We start from the raw sequence: 26191 nt of genomic DNA on the forward strand, positions 1-26191 counted from the left end.
TGTGTCATCCTTCAATAAGACCAAGTTAAAATCTTCTGTTCTGCTAAACATGCTACTAAAGCTCTCTTGGGTTTAAACACACTTGAGATCAGACATCCTTCATCAACAGATTTTATATTTTGTTGATTTCAGTTTGCTCATACTGTAAACCCAGAAAACTTTAGCTGTCATCTTCCCCACCCTTCTCTCTCTTCCCCCAGTTCAGATCCCATGCTGAGCTATGGTCCTCTACCCCAGTTCACTGCTTTTGTTTGAGAGCAGTTTGCTCAACCACAGCTGCCTGGAGGGTTTGTGGTTTCCTAGGGGCTGAAGTGGTTGCAGCCACAGCCATCCAACACTTTGTCACTGCTGGAAGAAGTGCCAGTGGCCTTATCTGCAGGGAGTGCAACAAGCAGGAAGCATCTTTTTCTCTGGTTGAGTTTTTTTGACAGTGTAGCTTCCTTTACTAACAGTAGAGTGGTTACTGTAGGGACAGATGAGTGCCAGGATTACCCCAAGAGACTTGTTGAGAATGCCAAGTGGGGTGGTTGGATACAACCTTTCTGGCAGCCCTGAGGGTCTGATCAGCAGCTTGTCAAACCAGATGCCGCAAGAATAGATGTGTTGGTGTGTGAAGATCCAGGAGTTTGCAGGTACTGGAAAAGGTAACAGACATTGGCTCTTTCAAACCTTTGCCTTGTACCTGCAGCCTCTCAGTCTCTGCTTTCTGTCTTTTGTGGTGTTTGGCACTGTGCTGAGTTGGTTGAGTGCAAAAGTTAGCCAAAAAAGAAGGTTGTGAGTTGTGGGGTTTTTTTTCCTGTAGGATTAATGTGTGGAATATATTGACTGTGCAATCAGATGACTTCCAGAGCTGATGGAAGGGAGGGGACAAATGGGTAGCTAGGGTAAGGCAGTGTAAAGGAGTAGGCAGGACCTTCCCTCTTTAGGCAGCAGGCTTTTGCATCAGATCAACTGTAATATGTAACTTGGCTCCAAAGCTCTGTATTTTCTTGGTTTTGCCACTTCCCTCAGAGCTTAGGGATGATTGAAGTTAACCTGCTGCCTGCAGGCTGTGCTGATACTCTTCTCTTAGTCCTGACTGCATCAGATCAAGCAGTCATGGTCGGTCACTTTAGATCACTGATGTTTTGCTTTTTTGTAAAATTGGTGGGGGATTTCTGGATCAGCAAGGTGAGACAATGTGTGTGCTCGCTTTCCAGTGCAGGGAATGTCAAAACGAGCAGACCCATTTCTTTCTGGGGCAGGCTAGGCTTAAAGTGCATTATGGATAATTTGAATTTGCATCTAGAGTATCTCACTTTTGAGAACAAATCACAGTGATGACTGTATCATCAACTGAAGTGTTTAAGTAGGGGTTTGTTCTGGGGAAAGCAGGAAGAGCCTGAATGACTGGTAATGTTTTTTTCTTCTCAAACAAGTGCTTCAGAAGTTTTCCTCAGAACTGAGGGTCTCTTTAAGGCTCTAATTCCATGTTGATGACTAAGATACAAAAGGTAAATGTGCATTGCATGATGTGCATGATGATAGCTCTAACTGGAGCTAGAGATCTCTGTTTTGCTTCTGCTTGCATACAGATGCTACTACTAATGTTTTCAATGGGGAAGTAATCTGTCTTCAGGCCAGAAACAAAATTGCTCACTGCAGTCTTGCCTGTTTTGACCCTCTGTCCTTCCTCTTCCCCCCAGTTCTTAAGTTTAGACAAAGTGGAACATGGGTCAAGCTAAGGTACTGCTTTATGGATCAGGCTGGATGAGTTTTTGAGAATATTCAGGGTAATGAAAAATACTTGAAAATATTCTGCCAAGTGGGCTGTGGGAAAGCTAATATTACAAAAAAGATTGTGTAGGATTTGTCATAGAGCTGCCTTACTGCCATGGAAGTCACATAAACAATTTAATCTTTATAACATGCAGAATTACTTATTTTTTTCCTTGGAATTGATTGAATGTTAATGAAGTTTTTAAAATAACAGTTTGTAGTTATTCTATTCCTCAACTCTTGATTTGCAGCAATAAAAAATATATGTCATCTATTTATAAGATTTTTGTGTTTTGAAATAACTTTTAAAAAAGATTATCTTTTCACAGTGACTGCATTGGCAGCAATTTTTATGCTGGGTCTGCCCTGTAGTCCATACTTCTGACCTATCAGCTGGGTGGTGTGAGCCCAGCACCATGTACAAGGAGCAACCTCAGGAAGACAGAGAAAGTGCAGCCAGACTGACCTTGCTGCCAGAGGAGAGGCCTTTATTAGAAATTCAGCTCTTGAGCAATTCATTCACTTAGGCCATACTATAAAGAGATTTTGTAGTCTTACCAAATCATACAGGTAGAAAACAAGTGGAAGTATGAAAGCACAATGTTAGTGTTTCCCCCACCTGGTCTTGGGTGCCCATTAGTTTGTGGTGTGGTTGTTTTTCATTTGTTTGTTGGGTTTTTTTCCCCTGTTTTTGCTTCTTTTTTTGGGGTGGGGTTTTTTTAGTTGAAATTTATTGTATTATCTTTCCCCTTTATTAGCCAGTGATGAGAAGTTAGTTTTATCTGACATTTTTTAGCTGAATTTTGTTCAGCTCCACCAGCTGAGGTCCAAAAGAATTTGGAATTTAGCTTGACTGATGAGGCACAGCAGAACCTTCTGCCAGCACTGTTCACAGTGTGAGCCAAGGCAGTGTCATTTACCTGTGTTTGAAAGGTGGCAAGATACACTTCTGTTTCAGATAAGGTTTTCCAAGGGTTTGAGAGGTTTGTAGTGTCAGTGATGTTATATATTTGGTATTTTTTACCACAAAATGTTCTTTCTACTTCTAATCTTTGATATAGGCTAAAAAAGAGTATCCATCTGCTTAGGAATGGGAGGGCCCAGCTTGGGTAAAGATAGTCATGATGTTCATGCTGCCAGTGCCAAGTGATCATCAGAACACAGATTGAAAGGCTCACCAGTGATAAAACAGGAGCTTGTGATTTCCCAGTGGAGAATTGCCCTGCCTGTTGAGAAACATTCAAGTCAGAGGCCCATTCAGTGAGTTACTTTCCAGTACAACTGATGGATTGAGTCCAAAAGTGTTCTCAAAGTTTCTTAATCCACTTCAGTAGTTTGTGAATGATATAGAGACATTTGAGTTTGGTTTTAACCTGTTTGCTGAGGGGGTTTGTAGAAGGCCATAAACTACTTACTGCTTCTCTGTTATGCTTTTGCTATTGATAATGTATTCCATACTCTGCATTTCCTATTCCCTCTGCCTGCTGGAGGAGGCTGATTGGGAAGGGAAGCTGTCCAGGAGAATGGAAACACTGAGGTAACATCCATGCTACCTGGCCAGCCCTCTTGGATCAGCTGGGACCCTCTGGACTTGATGAGCTCTGGCTGAGGACTATCTCCAGTTTTTGGCTGGTTCCTGTGGAGCCACTCAGAGCCTGCATGACCTTGGTGTGTGTTTGTGCAGGGCTGGCTCTGAGCTGCGTGGCTGCAGAGCTCTGTGCCTCATCTCTTGAGTGGCTGAAGGGCACAGGAGGGCTTGGCTGGAGGAATTTGGGCATAGTTGCATTCAGGTTAACCAGAGCTAATTAATCCTCACTCATCCAGTAGGCCTTTGATGTGTCTGCAGTGCCCATGGCAGCATTCTTGGCTCTAAGAATGCCCAGGCTGGATTTGCACAGAGCAAACCCAAGTCCATAAAGCTCATTGACTTGAAGCAGCAGTGTCCTTTTGGGATGAATAACTTTCAGGATGAAGCACACTGTGCAAGCTGTGTCACAGTATTTTTGTGACACTGTTCTTGGTTTGGGAGCTCTGATAGACCTGAGCTTGTTTTACTTGGGGTTTTTTTGCTTTATAGCTTATTAAGATGAATCAATATTGACTAATAAGATTGTAAATCACTCAGGAAATAATGCCTCATGAGCATCACATGTCCTCTTACCAGAATTATGTGGTTGCAGTGAGAACTCACTGAGAAAAACACATTGCTACTTTTTAAAGTTGATTTGAACACAAAGTTTTATACAGTTAAGTTGCAAGTTTAAAGTAAAACCCTAACTAGTATTAAAAGATGTTTATAGCTAATGTTCTTTTACTGGAAGTTCTGTCTCTTTCTGGTTTTTTTGTTTTTGTTTTTGTTTGATTTTGTTTTTTAATAGATTTGAGTATCCTAAGTCAAAATGCTTCAGCAGAGAGAGCTAGAAATATTCTAGCTGTGGAGACTTCTCCTACAGACCTGGTGGGGGAACAAGCAGCTTCCCAACCTGCTCCAGTCCAGCCAAGTGCCATCAATTTCTCCCTTAAGCAATGGAGCACGGAACTCAAGTAAGTTGGGGATATGGGAGAAATAAAAGTTGTGATGGGATTGATAGCTGCTGGGAGAGATGATTTCCTACTGAAAGACATGGGTATGTGGTGGGTGGGGCTTTATAGAAGAAGTGGGGGTGGTGATAAGGTGGATCAGTATCTCTTCAAGTAAACTGTTTATTATACTTGTCTGAAGGGCTGAACGTCATTGTGCAGCATTACTGACACCTGAAAGGGAGAATCAAGTCCCATAAAAGGCCTCTGGTGATGGCTTTGCTCTCTGAATCCAAGCAGGGAGTCAGGAGTTGCATTCTCAGCTGGATAAAGGATAAAACTCCATTTTATCCTTCCTTGTATGGTGGAGCTGGCAATTGCTAGCATCGTAGTAGCATTGCATTCTCTTTAGAGTTTGTGGAGTGTTTTTAGTAAATAAAATGAAAACACTATAAATAATTCTTCTTTGGTTTCTTCTTAAAAAATTAAAGTTCATGGCACAGTTTTGATCCATGTAGTTTGTATTCCTGAGCAAAAATGTGGCAGACCCTTTCTGAACAAGAGCAAAACTGTATCTTATTCCCTCTTAATGAATTTGCTCTTTAGTCTTAATTGCTTTAAGGAAAGCAGCCTTTCTTCCTAAGTGTTTTTACCATTTTCCCACCTCTATAGACTTCTACTCAAGTGATGTTGCAGTGCTGTTCCTGAGCACTTCACTGCTGTAGCTTCAGTTCAATAGACCACATCCCTCTTGAGCTGCAAATAGAATGTTTGATTTCATCATCAGTGCTGAGCTAAACAGGTTCCTTTTAAACCTTTCCTTTTAAGCACAGAGATCTGAAAGGCTACCAAATATTGTTGGTTTTGGGGTTGGTTTTTTTTTTGGTTGTGGGTTCTTTTTTTAAGACTACTGCATAGACCTTCACTTAAGTTCTAGAAAAGATGGGTTGTGGCTGGGTTAAAAAATGGGTAAACCCTGTTAGTACATGTCCTGTTTAAACATTATTTTGTTTTGTACAGTTTCTTGGGTTCACATAGCCACTGTGCTTTGGTAGAACTTAATCTAGTCATAGTAGAAAGAAAATGGCACAAAACAATTTCTGTATTCCTGTGAATTCCTGCATATTTGAAATGAATGTTTCTGGCTTTTTAAAACCTTCTTGATTTTTGGCTTTGTTTTGTTTTGTTTTTTTGTGGATTGCAGATGGTATGCTTTGGGGAAGTCTAGCTGGAAGGGCAGAGTCAGGGTAAGCTGCTCAGGGTTTCCTGGCTGGTGTGTGTTAGTGCATCTTTGAGCAGAAAGGCAACAGTGGATTTGTGGATTGGAAGCCTTTTTGGTTGAAGGGAGATGTTTCTGGTGGCATGGTCCTGCAGGTAGTTTAGCACAGTATTGAAGCATTGACCTTTCTCTGTATAGCTGATTCTAATGGATTGGACTCCTTGCAGATCTCTAGGAACAAAAGTAAGAAATTACCACCCTGAGGCTCTCTCCCCTATTCCACTCTTTCTGGAGATATTCAGCTGCAGTGGTTCATCAGTCTGAAAATTTTCCTGGGAAAATAACATGCATCTCTCTCTTTTTTTTTTTTTTTTTTTTTAATATGGAGTGCTATGGTGCCCCCATGTACTCCAAATTTTCAAGTGGGTGTTCCCCCCTGCAGGCTGGTACCAGTGGGAAAGGGTGTCTTTGTCAGGATTGCTTGTTATCCTCAAACATCCACTTCTGTGCTTTTAAAAAGTCATTTTGCACAGGATTTACCAAGCCAACAGCTAAGATCTGAAGTGTGTGTGGTGAGGACAGTGGTGCACTATGTGTGGCCATGTAATGTCTCATTGTGATGCTAGTCTGACAACCTTGCCAGAAGTTATTTAGCTGAAAAATTTCATCATATCAGCATAGGCCTTGCTGGAACATGTCTTAAAAAGCTGTGGCCTGACATTACCCCTGCCTAGTTTCAGCTAGCAGCTTAGGAACACTTAAGTTCCTGCATTTAGTGAGATGAATTTGTTCTAAAACTTGTGCTGGTAGCAGTTTTCTCAAGAGAGGTGGAGTTTTAGTGTGGGACAAGTGGATTTTTCCTCTAATGACTGCCAACTGCTCCAGAGAGGGGTAGGATGCATATAATTTTAATAGGAGCATATTTTGCAAAAGTATAAAAGATGATCATTATTCTGTGCTTCAACTCCCCATATCTTTTGCTCGTTCAGTCCTGTAATGAATGGTGCCCAGTTAATAAGCAGAACTATTCAGTAATGGTGCCAGGGCCCTTCAGATGACAGCCTTTCTCATTACACAGTTTTGGTTTCTGCTCAGACCATTGTGAATGGAATTCCTGTGGGAAAGCATTAAGTGGTCATGTAAGTCTTGAATCCTAACGTGTGCAATCTTATTTGTCACTTCTTCTTCTTTTACTGTGCTGAGTTGCAATCTTTGAGTATGGATCACAAGAAGGTCCAGTTAGTGGTACTGGACCCCTCTGTGGGGAATCAGAGTAAGATTGTTAATATTTTCATAGCAGGGAAAGCTCACTATTGATCTTGGAAAAAACAGTAAACTCAGTTTGTGTAATCATCATATAAGACTCAAACCCAAAACATTTAAAAGTACAGAATCATTGCAGTGTGTGATCAGGTCTTGCTTTGTTAATCTGATTGTACTTGTCATAGTGTGCTTAGGAAAATAACTAAGATTTTAAAAATTCATCTACCTCCTTTTAATCAAATAGAAAGCAATGAAGCAGTGCTGTTTCAGTGCCCTTAAGAAACCTACACAAAAGCTTTACAAAATTCATCATTAGCTGTGATTGTTCATGGGCCTAAGCAGTTTTTGAAAAAGCTTTTCTAGAAGTCATTTGACTTTTTGTTCCTTCTGATTTTTCAAGCTTTAAAAGGTGGTCTTCAAACAGGCCTTACCTACTGAAGATGACCAAGAGCAGAGCAGATGGTTGTGGAGTAGCATGGTAAGAGATGTAGAGATGCCAGGTGGCACTTATTAATTTTTGTGTCCCCTAGGAAATATGTCAGTCAGCACCCAAATTGGTATGTTTAATTTGACCCATGAAATGAGGCATCTTGCCCCCAACAGAAACTGATTCTTTCTGAATGAAAATTATATGTGTGTTATAATTCTATCCTTCTCAAGTTTATAGGCTGATTGTTGAAATAGTTTTATTAATAACCTTTAGGATTATTTTAAAATTGCACTCAATTACTAAGCAGTTCATCAGAGTAGGAATTTTGCAGTGGGTGATGATTAACTTAGTTCACTTTGATCAGCTGTTGAATCTCTTGTGAAGCTGAAAGACTGGGTTTACTCATCAAGTGATCTTGAAGGTGTAATATGGATTACGTTCTGCTTAAGGTTTGAGGAGTAAGAAGAGAGAACTTGGCTGACTGAGTGAAAGAATTTTTGTGGGCCTCCGTCTTACATGGACTTTAGAAAATTCCAAGATAATAATTATCTTTCCAACTTTATACCTAAAATATTAAATTGATTCATATAGATTGTTATAAAATCTCCTTCCTGGGTTGAACAAAGACTTCAAAATACTGGGCTACACAAATACTTGTGGGCTTAAACATTTCTGTTTGCATGATGGTTGTGGGTGAAGCTCATCCTGCTTGGTTCTTGTGTAAAATTATTTGGCTGGAATTTAGAGGCTGCCTCTGGAATGTTCTTGCAGATGATTGGCAATGTTCCAGCTTAGGAAAGGAAAACTGCTAAGGAGTCTGTCATCAGCAGTTCAGCTACAAGAGGTCACTTGAGTGATCCCAAGTTTAACATTAATCCAGAATATGGAACTATAACCTACGTGTGTTTTGTCTGCATGCTGTGCAGTGCTTTACAATTATCCTAAAATTCTAAGCTACAATAACTGATCAATGAAGAGATGCTGCTTCTAAATCTTCATTTTGTTCTTGATTTTTCTCTACTGCCAATCTAAGGAGATTCAGAAGACCACAGTGATCTCCTAATACTAAGTACTAATATTCTGGTCAAGTTGAATAATTCTTCTGTCCTTGAAACAGCACTGTTGATATTTATTTGGTATTGGGTTTGTCTGTGTTTCAGCTGCAGTGGTTGCCTTGAAAACCCCTTTATAAAAAGAATGCAGAATGATTTTTTTTTTTTACTTTTCCTGCTGTCTCTGTTACAGGAATTCCATGTCCTCTTTAAGAAAAGGAAGTAACGAAAACCGCAAGAGTATATTTTATACCACTGAAGAGTGGGAATTGCTGGATCCATCCCCAAAAGACTTGGAGGACTCAATGGCCCTGGAGGAAAAGAGGAAACACCTGGCAGAAGGAAGTAAAGGTAGAAGTAGGAGGAAGGAAGGAGAGCACACGCTTTGCCTTCTTTAGCAGTAGTGTTCTGTGTTATGTCTGTGTCCAGGAAATAAGTGGAAGCTTATCTTTTCTTCACAAACCACCTCCAGAGCTCTGTGAATTCTTTTTTAAAAAATACTTCCTTGCGGTGTGTTTGGGGTCCCCTACCATTCACATGCAGTGGAATAAGTATGAGCTCTTGTTATCCACTGGTTTGGGTCCTCTGAGCATGTTCCCACCTCTAGTTTTGTCACTTGAGTTGGAGCATGAGAGGATGAAGGGAAATGTTGAGGCATTTGATTGCTCAGTTGAGTGTCACCCACTGAAGCAGAATTGCCTGTGGACTCTAATGAATGTTAATATATATTATTTTGGCTTGCTTCTGAAATGGGTAAAAAATTAGAGATGCGTATGCAGCGATAGCTCATTTGTGCATTTTTAACTGGTTCTCACAGTTGACCACTGTCTGCAGTAACCTTGTGAAGGCATTTTTACAGCTCCTTAAGAGCACTTAAACTCTTAAAACATCCTTCCCTCTAAGAAGGTTACATAAATGGAGGAGAATCTTCACACTGAATGCTTCTTAAAAGAACTTTATGCAATGCTATCTTAGTGATGTTTTTCTCTCATTGCTTTTGAGCTGTTAAATTTGAAGCAAGGTTTACTTTGGCATAGCAAGGACTACTTTCTTTTTACTGTAATGACTTTTAAAGTTCTCTTCACATCTTATTTCACAAGCATGAATTTATGATCTAAATCTTTTAACTGGGAGGGGGGGAGAGTTTGAGCTTTATACTTTTCCCACCAAAGGAAGGAACATGGAGTATGGGACCCATTTAATGAGACTCTGCTGGGCTGTGTACATGCTGCTTGGAGCCCGATTTTAATGACCATATTTTTAAAAGGAAATCTGAATGCTTTGAAATGCCTTTTTATGAAGTGAACTGAACCAGAAGATATTGTTTTATGCAGGTCTGACTGGTTCAGCTTTTCCATTTGATTTTGGCCGCATTCCACACAAACCAAGGCGCCCCTTGAAGGACATGATCGGGTCAGGCAAAAACCGCAACAGCAGCGACGCTTCTCCAACAGAGTGGTGTTCTGGGAATGGCAACAAACTGGTCTCTGAACTGCAGCTGAAGTACCAGAGCCAGCAAGAAGAGTTGGAAAAGCTGAAGAAAGACCTTTTGAGCCAAAAGGTAATTAAGGCTTCAGGCAGGGTGCACAAAAGCAAAAGGATCTGGTGGTGAGTTTACTCTTGATGGCCATCTCACTGCATGAAGAGCTGGTTGGCTGTTGTAAAATAGTGGTGCTAAATGAACCTTTGTTTATAAAAGCCATGAAACAAGAGAGATCAAATTATCTATCTGTTGAACAGATCCCTGAACAGAACTTTGAGTTGTGCAGTGTTCATTAACTTGGTGTAGTCTGTCTTTCTTACAATGTGAAGCTTGCTTTCTCAGCCTCTGCCAGGTTGCTGGCCAATAATCACACCTCCTTTCACCATCAGCACATGTAATTCCTGAGGAAGTTCTCCTTTCAAATCCTTTTTTTTTTAATTTGGGTTTTGTTTCATTTCATTCTGGAGGAGAGGCTGGGGAATTGGAACTGAGGTATCTCTCTCATCATCTGTGTGAGTAATACTGCCCTTCTATAGTGTTCTTGCTTGAATGCCCTTAAAACTTGGATAATTTTTTTAAATACCTTGGGTTTAGTTACAAGAATTTTTCAAAATCTGTGGCTCATTCTAGGTGTGCCTCTGTTTTCCAGGATTTTGTGAGCTTTCAGATATGTTATTCAGCATTCAGTTTCTCAGGAGGTCCATGAAACCAATTTCTATTTCTGTCCTTTTCCTCCTAGTGTCAGTGAACAATTAAAAAAAAATTAAAATTTTAAAATTCCAGTTTTATCGTTAAGTATTGCAAATTTCTGCAATTGAACTTACCATTCCACAGTGCCACACTTTTAAACCATTATCCAGACATGGGAAGCAGCAAAAAAAAAAAAAAAAAAAAAAAAAAAATCCAGATTAGTGGGGATTGTAAGTGAGCATTCTGCTCTTCTTGCTTTCTTAGTGTTTGTTATTGGTCAGGAATATCTTCTTACCTTCTTGTGAGAGGGTTTTGGTTTTGATTTTGTCAGGCTTTATTTTGCTTGTTTTGAATTCTTTTGGTTTTCTCCTTTCAATTGTTGGGGTTATTTTGTCTTGTTTTTTCAGGCTTAGCTTTTGGTGAGCTTCTAGTAGAACCTAAGGCAAACTCTTAGAGTATTCCTTTAAATTTCACTTTGATTTACTTGCATGTAAAAGGCTTCGCTTCTTGAATATCATGGTAAGATCTCCTTTCAGCAAACACTCAAGTAGGTTTTTACTTTCTGTATAATTGGCTTAAAAGTCAGGTTCTCTTGTGCATGTCCACCTGTGAATCCCCAAGCAAAACACATGCATCTTTCTTGCAAGTTCCAGGTTCTATGTAATCCCATGCACAAAGATACTTGTCTTTTTTTAGTGTAAGGAAATCAAGATGGAGATAGTAGAGTTGTTAGTTGGCTGTGTTTTCAAACAGGAGTTTTAACTCAGTACATTTGATGCCATCTTTTTTGCACAAAATTTCTGACCACAGAAACTTCTTTTCGCCCTTGTGGCTCATCATTTAGTTACTGGGCTGATTCTGTAGAAACGTATTATAAACAGCCTCTTTCCAGCAAAACACCATGCATTTTTGTTCTCCTTTTTTTTTTTTTTTTTTTTTTTTTTTGCTGCATCTATTAGGAAGGAGAGCACTTAATTATCTTCCCCATTGTTTTTTTTTTTTTTTTTGGCTGAAACCAAAAAATCACGTCATGTGTTTCCTTTCTTTCCTGAAAACACCACCATGAACTCTGATAAAAGTGGATGATTCAGATGCAAAACCCATTCCAAGGCATTCTTTTGGTTGGTATCAGATTTCTAAATTGTGAAGCTTAGAAGCTTTATTACAGTCTTTCTTTTTTAAAATTCTCAGGAGCTGGTGCGCCTTCTGCAGCAAACAGTCCGGTCATCCCAGTATGATAAATATTTCCCAAGCCGTCTTTGCGAGGGAATTCCCAAAGACAAATTAGAGCTTTTGCACCAAAAGGATGACCAGATTTTGGGTCTCAACAACCAGCTTGAAAAGTCAAACCTGGAAAAAGATAATCTCCAGCAGGAAGTCAAGAATCTGAAATATAAAGTTGGAGAACTGAATGAGCAGCTGGGCATGCTGATGGAAACGATTCAGGCTAAAGATGAAGTCATCATGAAACTGTCTCGTCAGCTCAGTGAGTGTGAGGACACTACATCTTCTCAAAGTGGAGCTGTAAATTCTTCTGGGACCACCTGTACTAGTAAGGAACTACAGGAACTGGACAGACTAAAAGTAAGAGCAATGTCTCTCTCTTGGTGCATAGGGGACTGTCTGCTCCCTGTAATAACTGCTTTCTAGTCTGCTGTACTATTTGAGGAGGTCTCTACAACAGTTCTCCAAGGTAGTCATCAGCTGAGGCTTTCTCTGCTTGGAATCCACACTTGGAACTGTTATGTGGCAAAATAAACAGAACTTACATACTTTGAGCTGGTCTGTACATCTATAGCACAGTGTCCCATACTTCCAGTGATTTAATCATTGGTGTGGAGGAGGAGTGATGTGAGAAGTAATCAAAGGAACAGGAAAAAGTAGGGTAAGAGGAAAATGGAGGAGCATGGAGGAAAAGAGTTGTTTTTTTTAAAACCCTTTTTTTCTTTCTTAAATATGTGTGAGAAATTCTTAACAGTTACTGAAGTTACCTTGTTTGCTCTAAACAGGCTTGCTTAAATGTTGTATCTTAAACAGGCTTTGCTTAGATGCTGCGTTACAAACTAACATTCCAAGGGATACAGAATACAGGTCATTTAAAATATTTACAGAAGTTCATGATTTTCCTTCCTGTATGTGAACCTAGAAGTTTTTGAACAATAAAGCTGAAACCAATGGTCTTGGCAGAAAGAAATCCAAAACCTTGTAGGTGCTGTCAAGTGTGGAAGTTGAGTTTTGTAGCTGTTGGGATGGTACCAGCATTCCCTCACCCTACAACCTCAGGTTTCAGAGGTAATATTTGTAGCCTGGAGCTGAGAAGATGAGGCAAGGAAGCTTATTGCCACAGATTTCTATTTTTGTATGGAGGCAGATGTCAGACCTGGTTCCAACTGAGGACTGGTAAGGGTAACAAAAACCCAAGGGGCTTTTTGCCCCCATGTTTGCTGTTGCATGGTGTGTACAGCACCAGGACCCCAGGGGTGCTGAGTGTGCAGGGTGCTGGTGGTGCAGCCTCGTGGGGCTCATGACAGCAACCAGCTGCCTTCTGCTGGGACTGCAGCACTGGAAGGGGTGCAGGTGAGGCACAGCACCACCCTGCACACCTCTGCTCTCATATTTGACATGTGTGCTTGACTGGCAAAGACTTAAAAATAATACCTGATCTGAGCCTGGCATTCTTAATGACAAGTCTTAATAGTAGCTGCTTGTTCTGTAGTTGGAGATACGCTTTCTCTGGTAGGCATTTACTTTTTGCAAAGTATTTTTATTAAAAATCCATTTTTTAATTAATTTTTTTTTTCATTAACAGGACAATCTTCAGGGTTACAAGACCCAGAATAAGTTCTTAAACAAGGAGATTTTGGAACTTTCAGCTCTACGAAGAAATGCAGAAGCGAGAGAGAGGGAATGGCAGGCAAAGGTCAGACTGACACACTGTTCTTGTGGCAATTCCTAAAGCAGTTTTCAAAACTTCATCTGTCAGTCTCTCACAGAATGGAAATGGAATGACTTAAATGTATTAAATATGATAGCTGGGAAACAAACAAACAAAAAAAAATCCCTCCAACCCCATCCTTAAAGACTCATCTTTCAGAATGGGTTCTTAAAAGAATTAATTGGCTTAAAAATCATTCTAACCAGTGGAGCTTTTTCCTACCTTAGGAACACAGGCATACGTATTACTGAAAAAAATAGTTTTTTCAGAGTTAATGATGTAATGATCTTACTGAAGCATGTAAAAGAAAGGACATGGAAGGATTTGGTATGTCACTGTGTAGAGCTTTCTCCTGAACATGAGGTATGATTATGGCATGGTAAATGTAACTTTGGAAGTGTGCTTCTATATAGATAATTAAAATGTAGAAAAGTTGCAGGTAAATAATGAAGATCTCTGTTGCCTGGGGCCAGGAACATACAGGCATTAGTTTAGCTAAGGCAACATACCTGTAGCTGTGGTTTGGTAGGGTTTGCTTTTGGTTTTTTGGAAACATAGGGGCCATGTCTGAATGCTGTATTTTTGACACAAAGATGTGTCTTACCTAACTCATACCTTCAAAATTCCTGTTAAGTTCTTTTTGTCAAAGTATGTATTGACTAAAGGTGTTACTTTATAAGCTCATATTTGTTGTTGTTCATGCAGTGTCATGGCAAAGCTTGCTCAGATTTTCTGCATGTTTCTTTCCCAACTACTTTATGCACAGAATTTTGCAGTAAGGCAGTAAAACGCATGTATTATTTTTATTTTCTGCATATAAGTATCTGTGCTACAAGAATGGGAAGGTAAAGCAGACTGTTCCATGCTCACAATTCTCAAAGCAAAATGAATGAATGAATGTTTAACCAGATTTTCAAAGAAGTGTAGTTCAGAGTTAGTTTCTGAAGACTTCTAACAGTGTATGTTGCTTTCTGCAGTATACTAGCTTGGAAGCCAAACTCTGTCAGATAGAAAGTAAATACTTGATCCTGCTTCAAGAAATGAAAACTCCTGTTTGTTCTGAGGAGCAGAGTCCTGCTCGTGAGGTCATCACACAGTTACTGGAAGATGCCTTGAAGGCAGAAACCAGTGAACAACCAGAACAAGCTTTCTTCAAACCACACCTGGTCAGGTAATTTCATCCGGTTAAGACACATGTTTGCGTACCTTGGCCAGTGGGCCTGATTCTCACACCAACTACCTGGAAAACAGGCAGTTTTAAATCTGTTTCTTTTCATGAATAGCAGTGCTGTCACTAAATCCTTTGGGCTGTTGAAAAACAGTTATTTTATTTGAGATACAGCATAAAAATCAGTACAAAATGTTCCTGTATACCAACTGAAGGTGAGCCACTGAAGAGATGAATTTATTTGAACTTGACCATGTTTTTAAATAAATTGCTTTAGCTTTGTGGCAATATATATTAGAATATGCCACAAGGCTTTCTGTATGTGGGATTATAAAAATAATTATTTACTAAAGGATATATTTTAGAAAAATGTTTAATAATTCTTAAAGCTTGAAAACTATGGGGAGTGGCTTGAGGGATATTTGAAGCAACATTAGGTGGGAATTTGGGAGTTTTCGGGCTATTGAGCACATTTTTGAAGCCTTTTTTTCTCTTTTCCCCCCTCCATTTCAGTGAATACGATATATATGGTTTTCAGACTGTCCCAGAGGATGATGATGAGGAGAAACTTGTAGCAAAATCACGAGCTTTGGACCTGAAATCACTTTCTCTCAGTGAAAATCGAGAGATCTCAGCAGGAGTAAAATGGGAAAATTATCTGGCAAGCACAATGAACAGAGAGATGATGTGCTGTGTGGAGCTGAAGAACCTGATCCGCTCTGGAATCCCCCATGAACACCGTTCCAAGATGTGGAAGTGGTGTGTCAATCTCCATGTGAAAAAGTTCAAGGACAGTGCTGTTCCTGGATACTTCCAAACCTTGCTTCAAAACGCTCTGGAAAAACAAAATCCGGCGTCTAAACAAATCGAGTTGGATCTCTTGAGGACTTTGCCCAACAACAAACATTATTCCTCCCCAACATCTGAGGGGATCCAGAAGCTGAGAAATGTGCTGCTGGCCTTCTCGTGGAGAAATCCTGATATAGGATATTGCCAGGGGCTCAACAGGTCAGATTTTGCAAATCCTAAGTAATAACTGTACAGTGAAACCCTTCACCAGCCTCTCAGATCATGTTATTAGCCACCTGGACAGCCATTTGCCCTATGGGTTGTACCTTCACAGTTTTTAATATTTAAGTAAACAGATAACTATCACCTCTTTGAAATCCAATAAAAATCATAAGACTGGGATCATGAAACTTGTAAAGTCAGCTTGGCAGAAGAACAAGAACTGGGATCCCATGTGAAATGGGCTATTTTAATGTAGTTTTACATAGTGTTCGTGTCAATTACAGGGCATCCTTCTGCATTTGTGTGCAAGAATCTATTAGGGTTTTTTTAATTATTATTTTTATTTTTTAAAAAAAGCAAATATAAATACTTGAAAGCTTTTTTGTACTGCTAAGGCCGCAAATGTCACCATTTCCCACGGGATGTCTTCCATCAGAATTGCAGTGGTTGATTGGTAATTCTCATGTTAGAAGCTTAAGAAAACTTTGGAGTCTTTGCAGTTGGTGTTTGCTAAAATAGTTGTGGTTCTTTGAGATCTGTAGTAAAGGAGGATATTGTTAGAAGCAGGTATGTTCTCTTACATCCTCCTTGTTGCCTCAATATAATAGCATAGGCATCAATTTGTGCACCAATTTATGCACTAGAATAGGGCAAAAGACTTTTGAAACAGAGCAGGTTTATAATTTGAAACAGCACTGATAAAAATACTTGAGTAGAGGCAGTGAGTAAATATAGTTGAGGTACTGAGTAGCAGTAGTGAATAATGTAGTCATTGGCATTCTGTTGCTGAGTATTCATCACTAGTGATTAGGTGCTGTAAGTAAATCTTGCATTTTTAATAACAATAATAATACTAATAATAATATATTGTTGCTGGCATATCACAGGACATGTCTGTAGATGCTGCTGCAGTCTTGAAGCAGCATGTCTCTGGTGCCTGGGAGGTGTCAGAAATGCTTTTGCTAAATTTGAACTTTCTGTGCAGCATTATTTTCTCCTGGGACATCTTTGAATTTCATTTTTGGTTTTACTGTAAATAATTCTCTATTTGGATTTACTTGCAGAAGTTAAAAGCAAAATAAATATTTACTGCTTGCTATGGTTCTCTTAACCTTTTAGAGTGTGATCACCTTTTTAAACTGTGTGAAATCAGAAGCAGTTCATGTTGTTGCATCTTCTCCTGAGTACAGAAATAAAGCAATTTAACTTTGAGAAATATATTGGAAGTTACCTTTCATACTCCAGCAGCATCCAGCAACATGGAGTTACTCTCTGATTTTTTTTTTTTTTTTCTTTCATAATGCTCATTGGAAACAGGAAAACCAGGAATGCTGCTGCTGTTTTGTTTTGTTTTTTTCCCCTACTTTGAGAAATGCTTAGAACAAATTCAGTCTTTGAAAAATTTTTAACCTTTTTCTTTTCCTTAAAAGACAATTGTAGACAAAGACAAAAATATTACTTTTATTTATCTTAATGGATATAAAGTAGCAAGCAAGCAAGGCTAGCAAAGCTTTTTCTGAACTCACAACAATTTTGTGTGAAAGGCAGGAATTATGTGTTCTACTTTTCAAAAGTCTGGTAACTGGAGTAGTATACTTAGGACTTGGAGGGTTCTAATTATTTTGATGTAGTTCCTGGAAAAATGGCTCCTAGCAAATTTATCTGTTTTCTTATTTAACCAATTAAAATATTTGGCTTGTCTGGGAGGGCATCTCATTGCCCCCTCTGAAGCTTCCTTGACAGTTTTGCTCGAGTGCATTTTCATTAGTGCATTTATCTCTGCTGAGCAGAAGCAGAGGGTTTATTCTGATACATTTTGTGATAATAATCTTTTTTCTCTTCAAATAAACCTTCTTTTCAGATTGGTAGCAATTGCCCTTCTGTACTTGGAACAGGAAGATGCTTTTTGGTGTCTGGTAACAATAGTGGAAGTTTTCATGCCTCGTGATTACTACACAAAGACACTGCTTGGCTCTCAGGTTTGTGCTCCACCAAAATAAAGCCTGGCCCTGAAAACTGCAGCCAGGAAAAAGCTTTACCCTGAAACTGCTCTGTCTGGGGGATGGGGTTGGCCGAGGATTGAGTATAACACTGAAATAACTGCTCAGCAATCTGCTTGGAACTCCAGTTTTTAACCCTTCCCCTGACTATTAGCTTTGCAATATTGTCTGGGCTGATTTATCACTTCTGTCCTCAAAATTTAGTGGGTGGGGAAATGGGGCAGGGGGGACACAGGTGGTTATGGGCTCTCTGGGAGAATGGGAGTGAGAATGCATTTTGCAAGCAGTACACACTGTAGCACTCCTCTGCTTCCAAGCCACACTCTGGTCCCTCCTTGCCTCCTCCTTCCCAGTCTTTCCCAGCTTGTTCTTTGCACCGGTGCAGCACAACATCTACAAAAGGTTATGTCAACAGGGGTGGTGTGTATTCGGTTGATGTAGCTTACAAGTGTTAACTAGACAGTCCTAGGTCTCCTGGTTATCTCTGGAAAACCTTCACATAAAGATTGGTAACAGCCCTGCTTTAAATTACGTCTATAGTGGAAAATATAGTAGGAGCAATAATGTCTTTTTTTTTTTTTATCTCCTTAGGTTGATCAGCGAGTATTCAAGGATTTAATGAGTGAGAAGCTTCCCCGACTGCATGCTCATTTTGAACAGTACAAAGTTGACTACACCCTCATCACTTTCAACTGGTTTCTGGTGGTATTTGTGGACAGCGTGGTTAGTGACATCCTTTTTAAAATCTGGGACTCCTTCCTATACGAGGGACCAAAGGTGAAGTGAATGAGCCATCTTTTTTCAGGTGTTCCCTGGTAACAAAATGCTGTGGTGCTACTGAGTGCAGGGTGGGGGAAGATGGTTTCACAAGAAGAATCCTTTCAGTTAAACTCACCAGCAGGAAAAAGAGGAGAAAATGTGCATAAATAACCGGAAAAAAACATTTTCCTCTTTATCTGTGTTCTGCAAGTTAAAAGCTTGAGTTATGTGAAAGAATTCTTGAAACGAGGTATTTTCCTTTCACCAGCCATTATTTTTTTTACCTCTGAAAAATAAAGCTGTAGGCAGTGCTGTTTACTCCTATGTAGTGCTGTCAGTCAGGTTGAAGTAATCCCATCAAAATGAGAGACTCTTATAAAGAAAAAAGTGTTAGTGAAGGAGGCAGAAATTAAAAGTACAGGGACGATGTAAAAACTAGCAGTAACCCAGTGTAATGTTTGGCTTGTCTCTGCAGCAACTCTGTTTTATTTCTGCAGACATTTAAAGTAGAGCTGACAAGCAGTGATTTGTCTGGGCTCCTATCTCAAAAATTAAGAGTAAAGGTGAAAGGATTTTGACGTGTTTCTTGTGACATTGCTGTGCAATAAAATAATTGCAAGAAAAAAATCATTATGTTCAAGCACAACACTGAAATAGCTGGGGTAGGCAGTTAAGCAATTGGAAAGAATAGGGGTTTAAGTAGACAAGCACTGTGTTAGCTTGGGTTCTTGTTGGCCTCACCCATGCATTCTAATATGCTGTGGTGTTTTGGTTGTTTGTTCATTCAAATAAGTTTTAAGCATAGTGACATTTTGTGAAGACACCCAGCTGCAGGCTAAGTTCAGAACTTATTGAAGCCTTTGCAGAATTAAGGAAAATAATGCTTTTTCCAGCCCATGCCTTAGTTGACTGATGAACTGGTACCATCAGTTTCTTCACCATCACTCCTCCAGTCTGTTAGGAAAATTCAGGGCATTGAGGAACAGCCTGTTTAAAAAGCAAAACTTAATTTGGGCTCTGAAGTAACTTAGTAAATGCATTCACCAGGCCCAGCAGTCTTTGTTCTGGAACTGCATTTGGAACTCAAGACTTAAAAGCATTTGTAAGCCATAAACCCAAATTGTATTCTGGGTAGTGCTGCAGAGCTCCCTGTCTTGGTTACAGGCCCCAACAGGAATTTTTCCCAGTTTTTGGAACTGGAGGGCTGGGCAGGGGAGAGAGGGGTGGAGGGCAGGTGTGGTTATAGAGCTCAGATGCAGCCAGGAGGGAAGATTTTATAATAGATAATAACGAGAATCCTATATTCTGTTCTTACAATGTACCAAACATTTTTTGTATTTTTATCAGGTAATATTCCGATTTGCCCTGGCACTTTTTAAATACAAAGAAGAGGAAATCTTAAAGCTGCAGGATTCCATGTCCATTTTCAAGTACCTTCGCTATTTCACTCGCACGATACTTGATGCTCGGTGGGTAACTCAGAGTTGTGTGGGATTGAAAGGCATGGAAAAAGTCTGCTGTGAGGGTTTTTTTGTTGTCATCTAGGTCTTAATTTAGATGTAAAGCAACTGGAGATGAAACTACTTAGATTTCTTATAAGCAGTTTCTCTAACAGACAAAAGCACAAGTAATGAATGCATAATTGTCCATTTTGGGGTGTGATTGAGTTGACTTTGCCAAGTTGTTTATCTCATTTAGCAGTTAGATCATGGTAGCAACACTTAGGAGTTTCAGCCATAGGTGAATCCCTGCATTGTGGATACAGCTGAGCTTGTAAATAAAACCACATCCTGGCTCAAGTACTAAAAGCATGAGCTATGACCCAATAGGTTCTTAGTAATGTGGCTAATGCCACCTAACTCCAGCTACATTTTAAGATGAGAAGCAGAGAATAAATAGATATTACATACTCTGCTGTTTTTTCAGGCCTTGAATGGGAATTACTGTTTGTAAATTAGAGTCTAATGTTTTAGGTTCCTAGTTTCAAGAGGAAAAACAGGAAAAGTCATGCTTTTAGTCAGGTTTAGTGTTTGAAAATGTTTTATGCAGATAGTGAAACTCACTCAATTTTAATTTAGTACAGAATCATATACTGGAATCTGAGGGTTTTGTTTTTACTGTAATAAATTCCATATGAGCTAAAGCTTGTACTTTGGCTCCTACTGCAAGAGGTATTTGTTGGTTTTACTTTCTGGACTTCACTTTTGACTGAAGAGAAGTTAAAACTGAGTAATGTTGCTCTGTGCTTAAAAGGGATTGCTGGGACTGATGAAGGGAGAATGTTCTGCACCCAAATTATACGGTCAAAGTCTTAATAACAGATGTTGTTTCCTCTGCTGGAAACTCTCAAAAAAACTCTTGATGGGGAGTTGGAGATAGTACTTTTTTATTTCAGTGTTCCCCCTTTGATTTGAAAAATGCTGGACAGTTGTACTCAGCTATTTGTGACCAAAATAAATGCTGACTCTGATTCCAAATCTGGAAGTGACAGAGATGTGGGAAAATGGTGCACATATTTTTAACAGAAAAAATAAATTAAACAAATGTGTTGATATTTATAATCTATAAACAGTCTATTTGATAGCTTGTTATCAAATGTGTAACATCTAGTACCAGTAGTACCACAAGCACTATCACCAGAAACAAAATGTTGCTAAAGAAAAGGACAAAAAAATTTTTTTTTTGCTTTTAACTAATTTGAACAAAAATTTTATATTTAATCAAAGCTGCAGATTTTGGTTGCCCTTTCATTTCCAGTTATTTAAAGGAAATGATGGGCTTATCTCTCTTGGCTAGACTTTGTGGTGTTGAAATAACCTATTTTGGATATGTCTGACATTGCTGGAAGACAGCTCATTTTGGTGTTAAAAAATTGAGATAGTTGGTGATGTGAGCTCAGGTGAAGACAGAATTCAGTGCATCACAGATACTCTACAACACAAATACATTAAGTGTTGGTCTGTAGATTTCTGTTTTATTAGGATTTTCAAAGTCTGAGTTGAAAGTAGTCATGTAGTGCCACCCAGGGGATATGAATTTGCCTGCAGGTACTGACAGGGTGTGATTCCAACTACCTGATGGTTTCTTAGTCTACCATTTTTGTACAAGGTTTGCAGCATAAAAATATAAACATGCAAAAGCATGCAGAATGATGACTCTACTGATATGGACAAAAAGTCATCTTATTGTAGAGAAAAAATTGAAAAAGATTATTTTTTTATAGATTTCATGGGACATCCTGAATGGGTTAGAAAATGAATTTGCACACAGTTTTTAAGTTTAAGCTCTCTAGTGGAGAAAATTCCCTACAGACATGCATAATCATCTTCTAGGTTATAGGATGTCATAGTTAGGTTTTTCTACATTTCATCTTTTCTACAGATGGAAGTTTTGTTCCATAGCATTTTGTACACAGAGAAGCTGTTGGGAATGTGTTCTGTTTATAAATAGCAGGAAATCATTCGTCATCACTCAAAAAAAAAAAAAATCTAGGAGGAGCATAGCCTTAAATAATTGCATAGATGTTCCTAATATTTGAGTTCATCTGATAATGAGTATATGATGTCTTAGCTTTGGAATAAGCTAAATTCCAGTTCCTCTCTTTCCCCTAGTAAATGATGATACATATTTTAGGTATCCATCAAGAATAACTGTGTAGCTAACTCTGTAACTACCATCTGGAGCATTACATGGGGATTGCAGGGGGCTTTGCCAACTGTTGAGCATTTGATAACACATGATCACCTGAAATAAATCAGAGCTGAGTGCTTCATAGACTTCCTTGGAATCCTGATACCATCTGAGGTGTCTGAAGGAGACCAGAGGTATTGGCTGTAAACTGAATATCGATACAGATGAAATCCAGAACTGGTTTTTCCAAGCACCACATAGGAAGTGTTTGTCTTCTGACATTGTGTCATCTTGCAGGAAACTGACTGGAATTGCTTTTGGAGACCTGAACCCTTTCCCATTACGTCAGATCAGGAACCGGAGGACGTATCACCTGGAGAAAGTGAGGCTGGAGCTGACTGAGCTGGAAGCCATCCGTGAGGATTTCCTGCGGGAACGAGACACGTGTGTAGAAAAAAGAGACCTTATTAGTGATGATGAGGAGGACAGTTGAGAGTACTTAATGTCAACTTTTCTTTGGGATCATGACCAAAGTGAGTTAACCTCCAAAACACTTTATTAATCCTGTCAAACAGAATGTAAACTTAGTTGCCTTTGGAAATGTGCAGGACAGATTTCCAAACCCCAGCACTTTCAGAAATATTGCTTTGTGTGGAGGCCAAACACTTCTGTTTACATTTATGTTCGTGGAATTGTATGTAGAGCACTTAAAATCCATCTCGGTTGAGTCCAACAGCTGAATTGCCATTTGTTTTCCTGCAGTGCACTGTTACTACCTGGATGTGAAACCCACCTGACAAAAATTCACCCTCTGTTTGCTACATGTGTTGCCACTCTGTGTGTCTTTTTATGTAATTATGTCCTTTGTAGCGAAGGTTCAATGCAGGAGGGCATCGTGTTGGTTCCAGGATGGTTGAATGAATGGCTTTCATCATGTTGTCTTAGAATAAGCTAGCTGGTTTTGAGGTCACAAACTAGAGAAGTGTAAAATGAAGAACTTTTACATTCCTTTGTCTTTCCCCGAGGTGACATGAAATGGATCATCAAACAGAACACTTGAATACGTGTACATGAGTAAAGGTAAAGTAAGTACTCAACTTGTCACTGGATGTTCAGTGTATACTGAAGCAGTGATAGCAAACATCAGCAATACTCTTCTGGGCAGCTGTGTTGATAAAGATTCCCCTTAATGCAAAGGGTTCGTAGATCACATTCTGTTCAGTTGATTTTATTTCTCTTCACTTTTTTGATTGCAATGTCTCAAAAAAGCCACAACCAAAAACCAGCTATTATGGAAGAAGAAATGGAGCTCACCACTGGCCTACCATGTTTTAGAAGCTAATTAGTTGTGTATCTGTTGAAAGCTTTTTTTTCTATTATTTTTATTTTATTTCGATGCTTCTTCCTATCTAGGGCTTAAAATCTCATGAAGTCTTGATCTTTAAGAGGAAACATAGTGTTCTTTTTACATGAATGTATAACTCTTGTAAAATAGCAGTAGCAATAGGATTCTAAAAACAAGTATTTACCAATCAAAGGAGCCTGAAGGGCACAGCAGAAAACCTTTCCCAGCAGAAAACCACAACATCCTTTTAATGTGCCCAGCTTTGCTGTGAGCGTTGCATGCACATCTTATGAGAACAGCTGTATCTGAGGTATTTATATTTTAGGTAGTGTTTCTGACTATGGAATTGTGACTGGAGGCCATGCTTTCTCATTTGATGACAAGCAATACTCCTAAATGGTTTGGAGGAAAAGAAGATGCCTTTCTTGCTGCCTGTTCTCTGGACTTTTCTAACATTCCTCTGGAGCTGTTGAATCTTCAGAATGTTGGGTTGACTTATGTGTTGTGTCTGGATGCTTCATGATAGAACAAGCTTTCAAGTAGTAGGCAGCAAATCACTCAGTACAGGGGACGTGGGTAATTAGCAGAAAAAACGTGGTGGTCAGGAATGGTCAAGCGCATCAAGCCTCTGCTTCATCTGTTCCTTTTGGTTTTCCAAGAACAAGTAGGATTTTGTCAGCTATACTGATGTCATTGTTTGGAAAAATTTAAGTGTGTGCAGGGCAGGGAGAAATCCTGCTTCTGTTTCACAGCACTCTTTTTTTTTTTTTTTTTTTTTTTGAGAATGTATTTCTAGCTGTCTCTGAATAAGCATATTAGTAGTCAGTTTATCTGGGAGGGAAGTATTTAATCAGTGGTGAACATTGTAACTTACAGGACTACTTCTAATAAAAAATGCATGGTTCTTATATGACATTATTTTTCATTAGCCAACAAATCCTTGCCAATGAGGGACACATGGTATGATCATCTTGATTTGTATGTCCCCTGCCTTGTCTATTGTAAGTAGTAGTTTGGATTTTTTATTCCCTAGTTACTCTTGGTTGCATACTTGAGTTTATTAGGCAGGTTTCTCATATTATTGCATGTACTGTATTCTTTTTTACTTACAATCAGTGTTTGAATATAAAAATGGGACCAGGTTTTCTACTTTTCTAGTTATGGTGTCTTGGTTTTGAAAGAGCTGGTCTCTAAATCAGTCTGTACTGTTTGTTTTGGGTTTATTTTGTTTTACAAGTGTTAAATCTTTCTTACCTGAGGATCTTCCTTCCAATGGCAACAGTTGAAATATTAAAGTGAAGAATTCAGAAATACATAAAAGTCTGTTACTGCTGGGTTTTGAGTATTCACTCTGAACTGGTCTTATGACTTTGAGGTGTTTTCAGACTGATTTCACTGAAGTCTTCAGGTTATGAAGATAACTTTAGGACAACTCTTCAGGAAGTTCTCTAGCTGACAAAACATGATCTGCACTGTTACAGAACTTTACTTTTCCACAGTTGTGCTGATGGCTCAATTTGTGTGTTGCTGTGTTTCATTATCTAAGTTGTTACCCAGTTGTACAATAAAACGAAGTATCTTGGTTTCTTATGCCACTATGTGAATCCAGCAGATGAATGCTGGGAAGCTCATGGAAATCACCTTGTCTCTGGGTGTTTTGGTAGCTTGCCAACGTGAAATGAGTTGATGCTGTTACACTCCAAGTTCCCAGCGAGCTGTTGTTGAGCATTATTACTGATGCCTTACTTAAAAGGCCAAAAAATTGCAGAGGCATCTGATCTCTGAGCACTAGGAGTCTACACAGAACAAAAATGAGATGCACACAGCAGGAAGCAACATCAGGAGAAGGTTCCCTTGCTGTTCCATATGTCTTTGGAAGAATATTAGTTTTCTGGTGGTGACTTTGAAGAGCAGTCACTAGTCAGGGGATGTGCAAGGTACACAGGCAGTGTTTCAGGCAGTATTTAAACCCAATAAAACCAAGCAGAAATACAGTGTGGCTCAGTGGTCTGCAAAAGCTGGACAACACAGATACCAAGTGTTTGTATTTAGGGGTAAACTTCTGAGACAGTGCATGAAGATTTCACATTCATGCCAGCCACTTAGTAAATGGCTGACCTGTAAATGCAAATAAAACTTGTGAGACTATTTCATAACTTCAAGATCATGCACATAAATGCAAAGAGTTTCTTATGCGTAGTTCTCAGTCCATGTGATGTAAACCAAACCACTAAGTTGCATTTTACAGAATATTCCTCCATCTTTCTACTCCTATACATGGTTTCCTAGTGAAATTCTGGTTACATGTTTAAAATGCTCTACTATTTCTGTTAAACAGGCAAAAAAACGGAGCACTACACCTCTAGCTATCAAAGCTGCAGTGTTTCAGCTTTACCTCTACTCCTGTATAGGTAGTGTTATCATCCAGTGTTATCAGATTGTTTGTTGTGTGGTTTGTTTTTTTTTTTTCACCAGCTCTGTAAGCAATAAAGCAAGACTTTTTTTGTTGCCCTTTAGGTATCTTCTGTGAGAGATTCTCCTCTTTCCCTTAGTCTTTGTAAACATGGTAAGATATTTTGGCAGAAAGGGTAACTTTTTTTTTTTCTTCCTTAAGACATCAGGAATGAATGAATGGGCTCAAATTTGACAGAGTTGTATTTTCAGTCACGCTTAACTGAGAAATGGAAAATTAACCAATTTCATGAAATTGTCTAGCTGGTTAAGTGAATATTCCCTTAAGTGCCATGTTAGAAATTTGCAATATGCGGTACAAGAAATTTGAATCACAAAGCATAAGTGATGTTATTTTTATAAAGATTGGTGTAAAGAATAAATAAACTGTTTATTACTTTGCAGATTGTTCTGGGTTTTGTTATTTTTGTTTGTTTGGTTGGTTTGTTTTTGTTTTTATTTTTCTTGTAACAGATG

The 26191-nt window shown here is 39.0% G+C and overlaps 1 protein-coding gene across 5 annotated transcripts in view; it reads left to right on the top strand.

Moving 5' to 3' along the window:
- Nucleotides 1-26118, top strand: part of TBC1D2B (TBC1 domain family member 2B) — a 36956-nt gene extending 10838 nt beyond the window's left edge. For 3 of the 5 annotated variants that reach the window (XM_071754679.1, XM_071754680.1, XM_071754677.1), the window contains 12 exons: nt 4137-4302; nt 7161-7238; nt 8436-8593; nt 9577-9803; nt 11607-11999; nt 13225-13335; nt 14328-14521; nt 15032-15526; nt 17391-17508; nt 18121-18306; nt 19636-19757; nt 22216-26118. In XM_071754679.1, coding sequence (XP_071610780.1) covers nt 4137-4302; nt 7161-7238; nt 8436-8593; nt 9577-9803; nt 11607-11999; nt 13225-13335; nt 14328-14521; nt 15032-15526; nt 17391-17508; nt 18121-18306; nt 19636-19757; nt 22216-22411 — 2444 coding nt within the window. In that variant the 3' untranslated portion in view covers nt 22412-26118. The remainder of the gene's footprint in view (nt 1-4136; nt 4303-7160; nt 7239-8435; nt 8594-9576; nt 9804-11606; nt 12000-13224; nt 13336-14327; nt 14522-15031; nt 15527-17390; nt 17509-18120; nt 18307-19635; nt 19758-22215) is intronic. The other 2 variants (XM_071754678.1, XM_071754681.1) reach the window with 1 other exon arrangement.
- The last annotated feature ends 73 nt before the right edge of the window (nt 26119-26191 follow it).

Source organism: Heliangelus exortis, chromosome 11, assembly GCF_036169615.1.
Source record: "Heliangelus exortis chromosome 11, bHelExo1.hap1, whole genome shotgun sequence".
Taxonomy (NCBI): Eukaryota; Metazoa; Chordata; class Aves; order Apodiformes; family Trochilidae; genus Heliangelus; species Heliangelus exortis.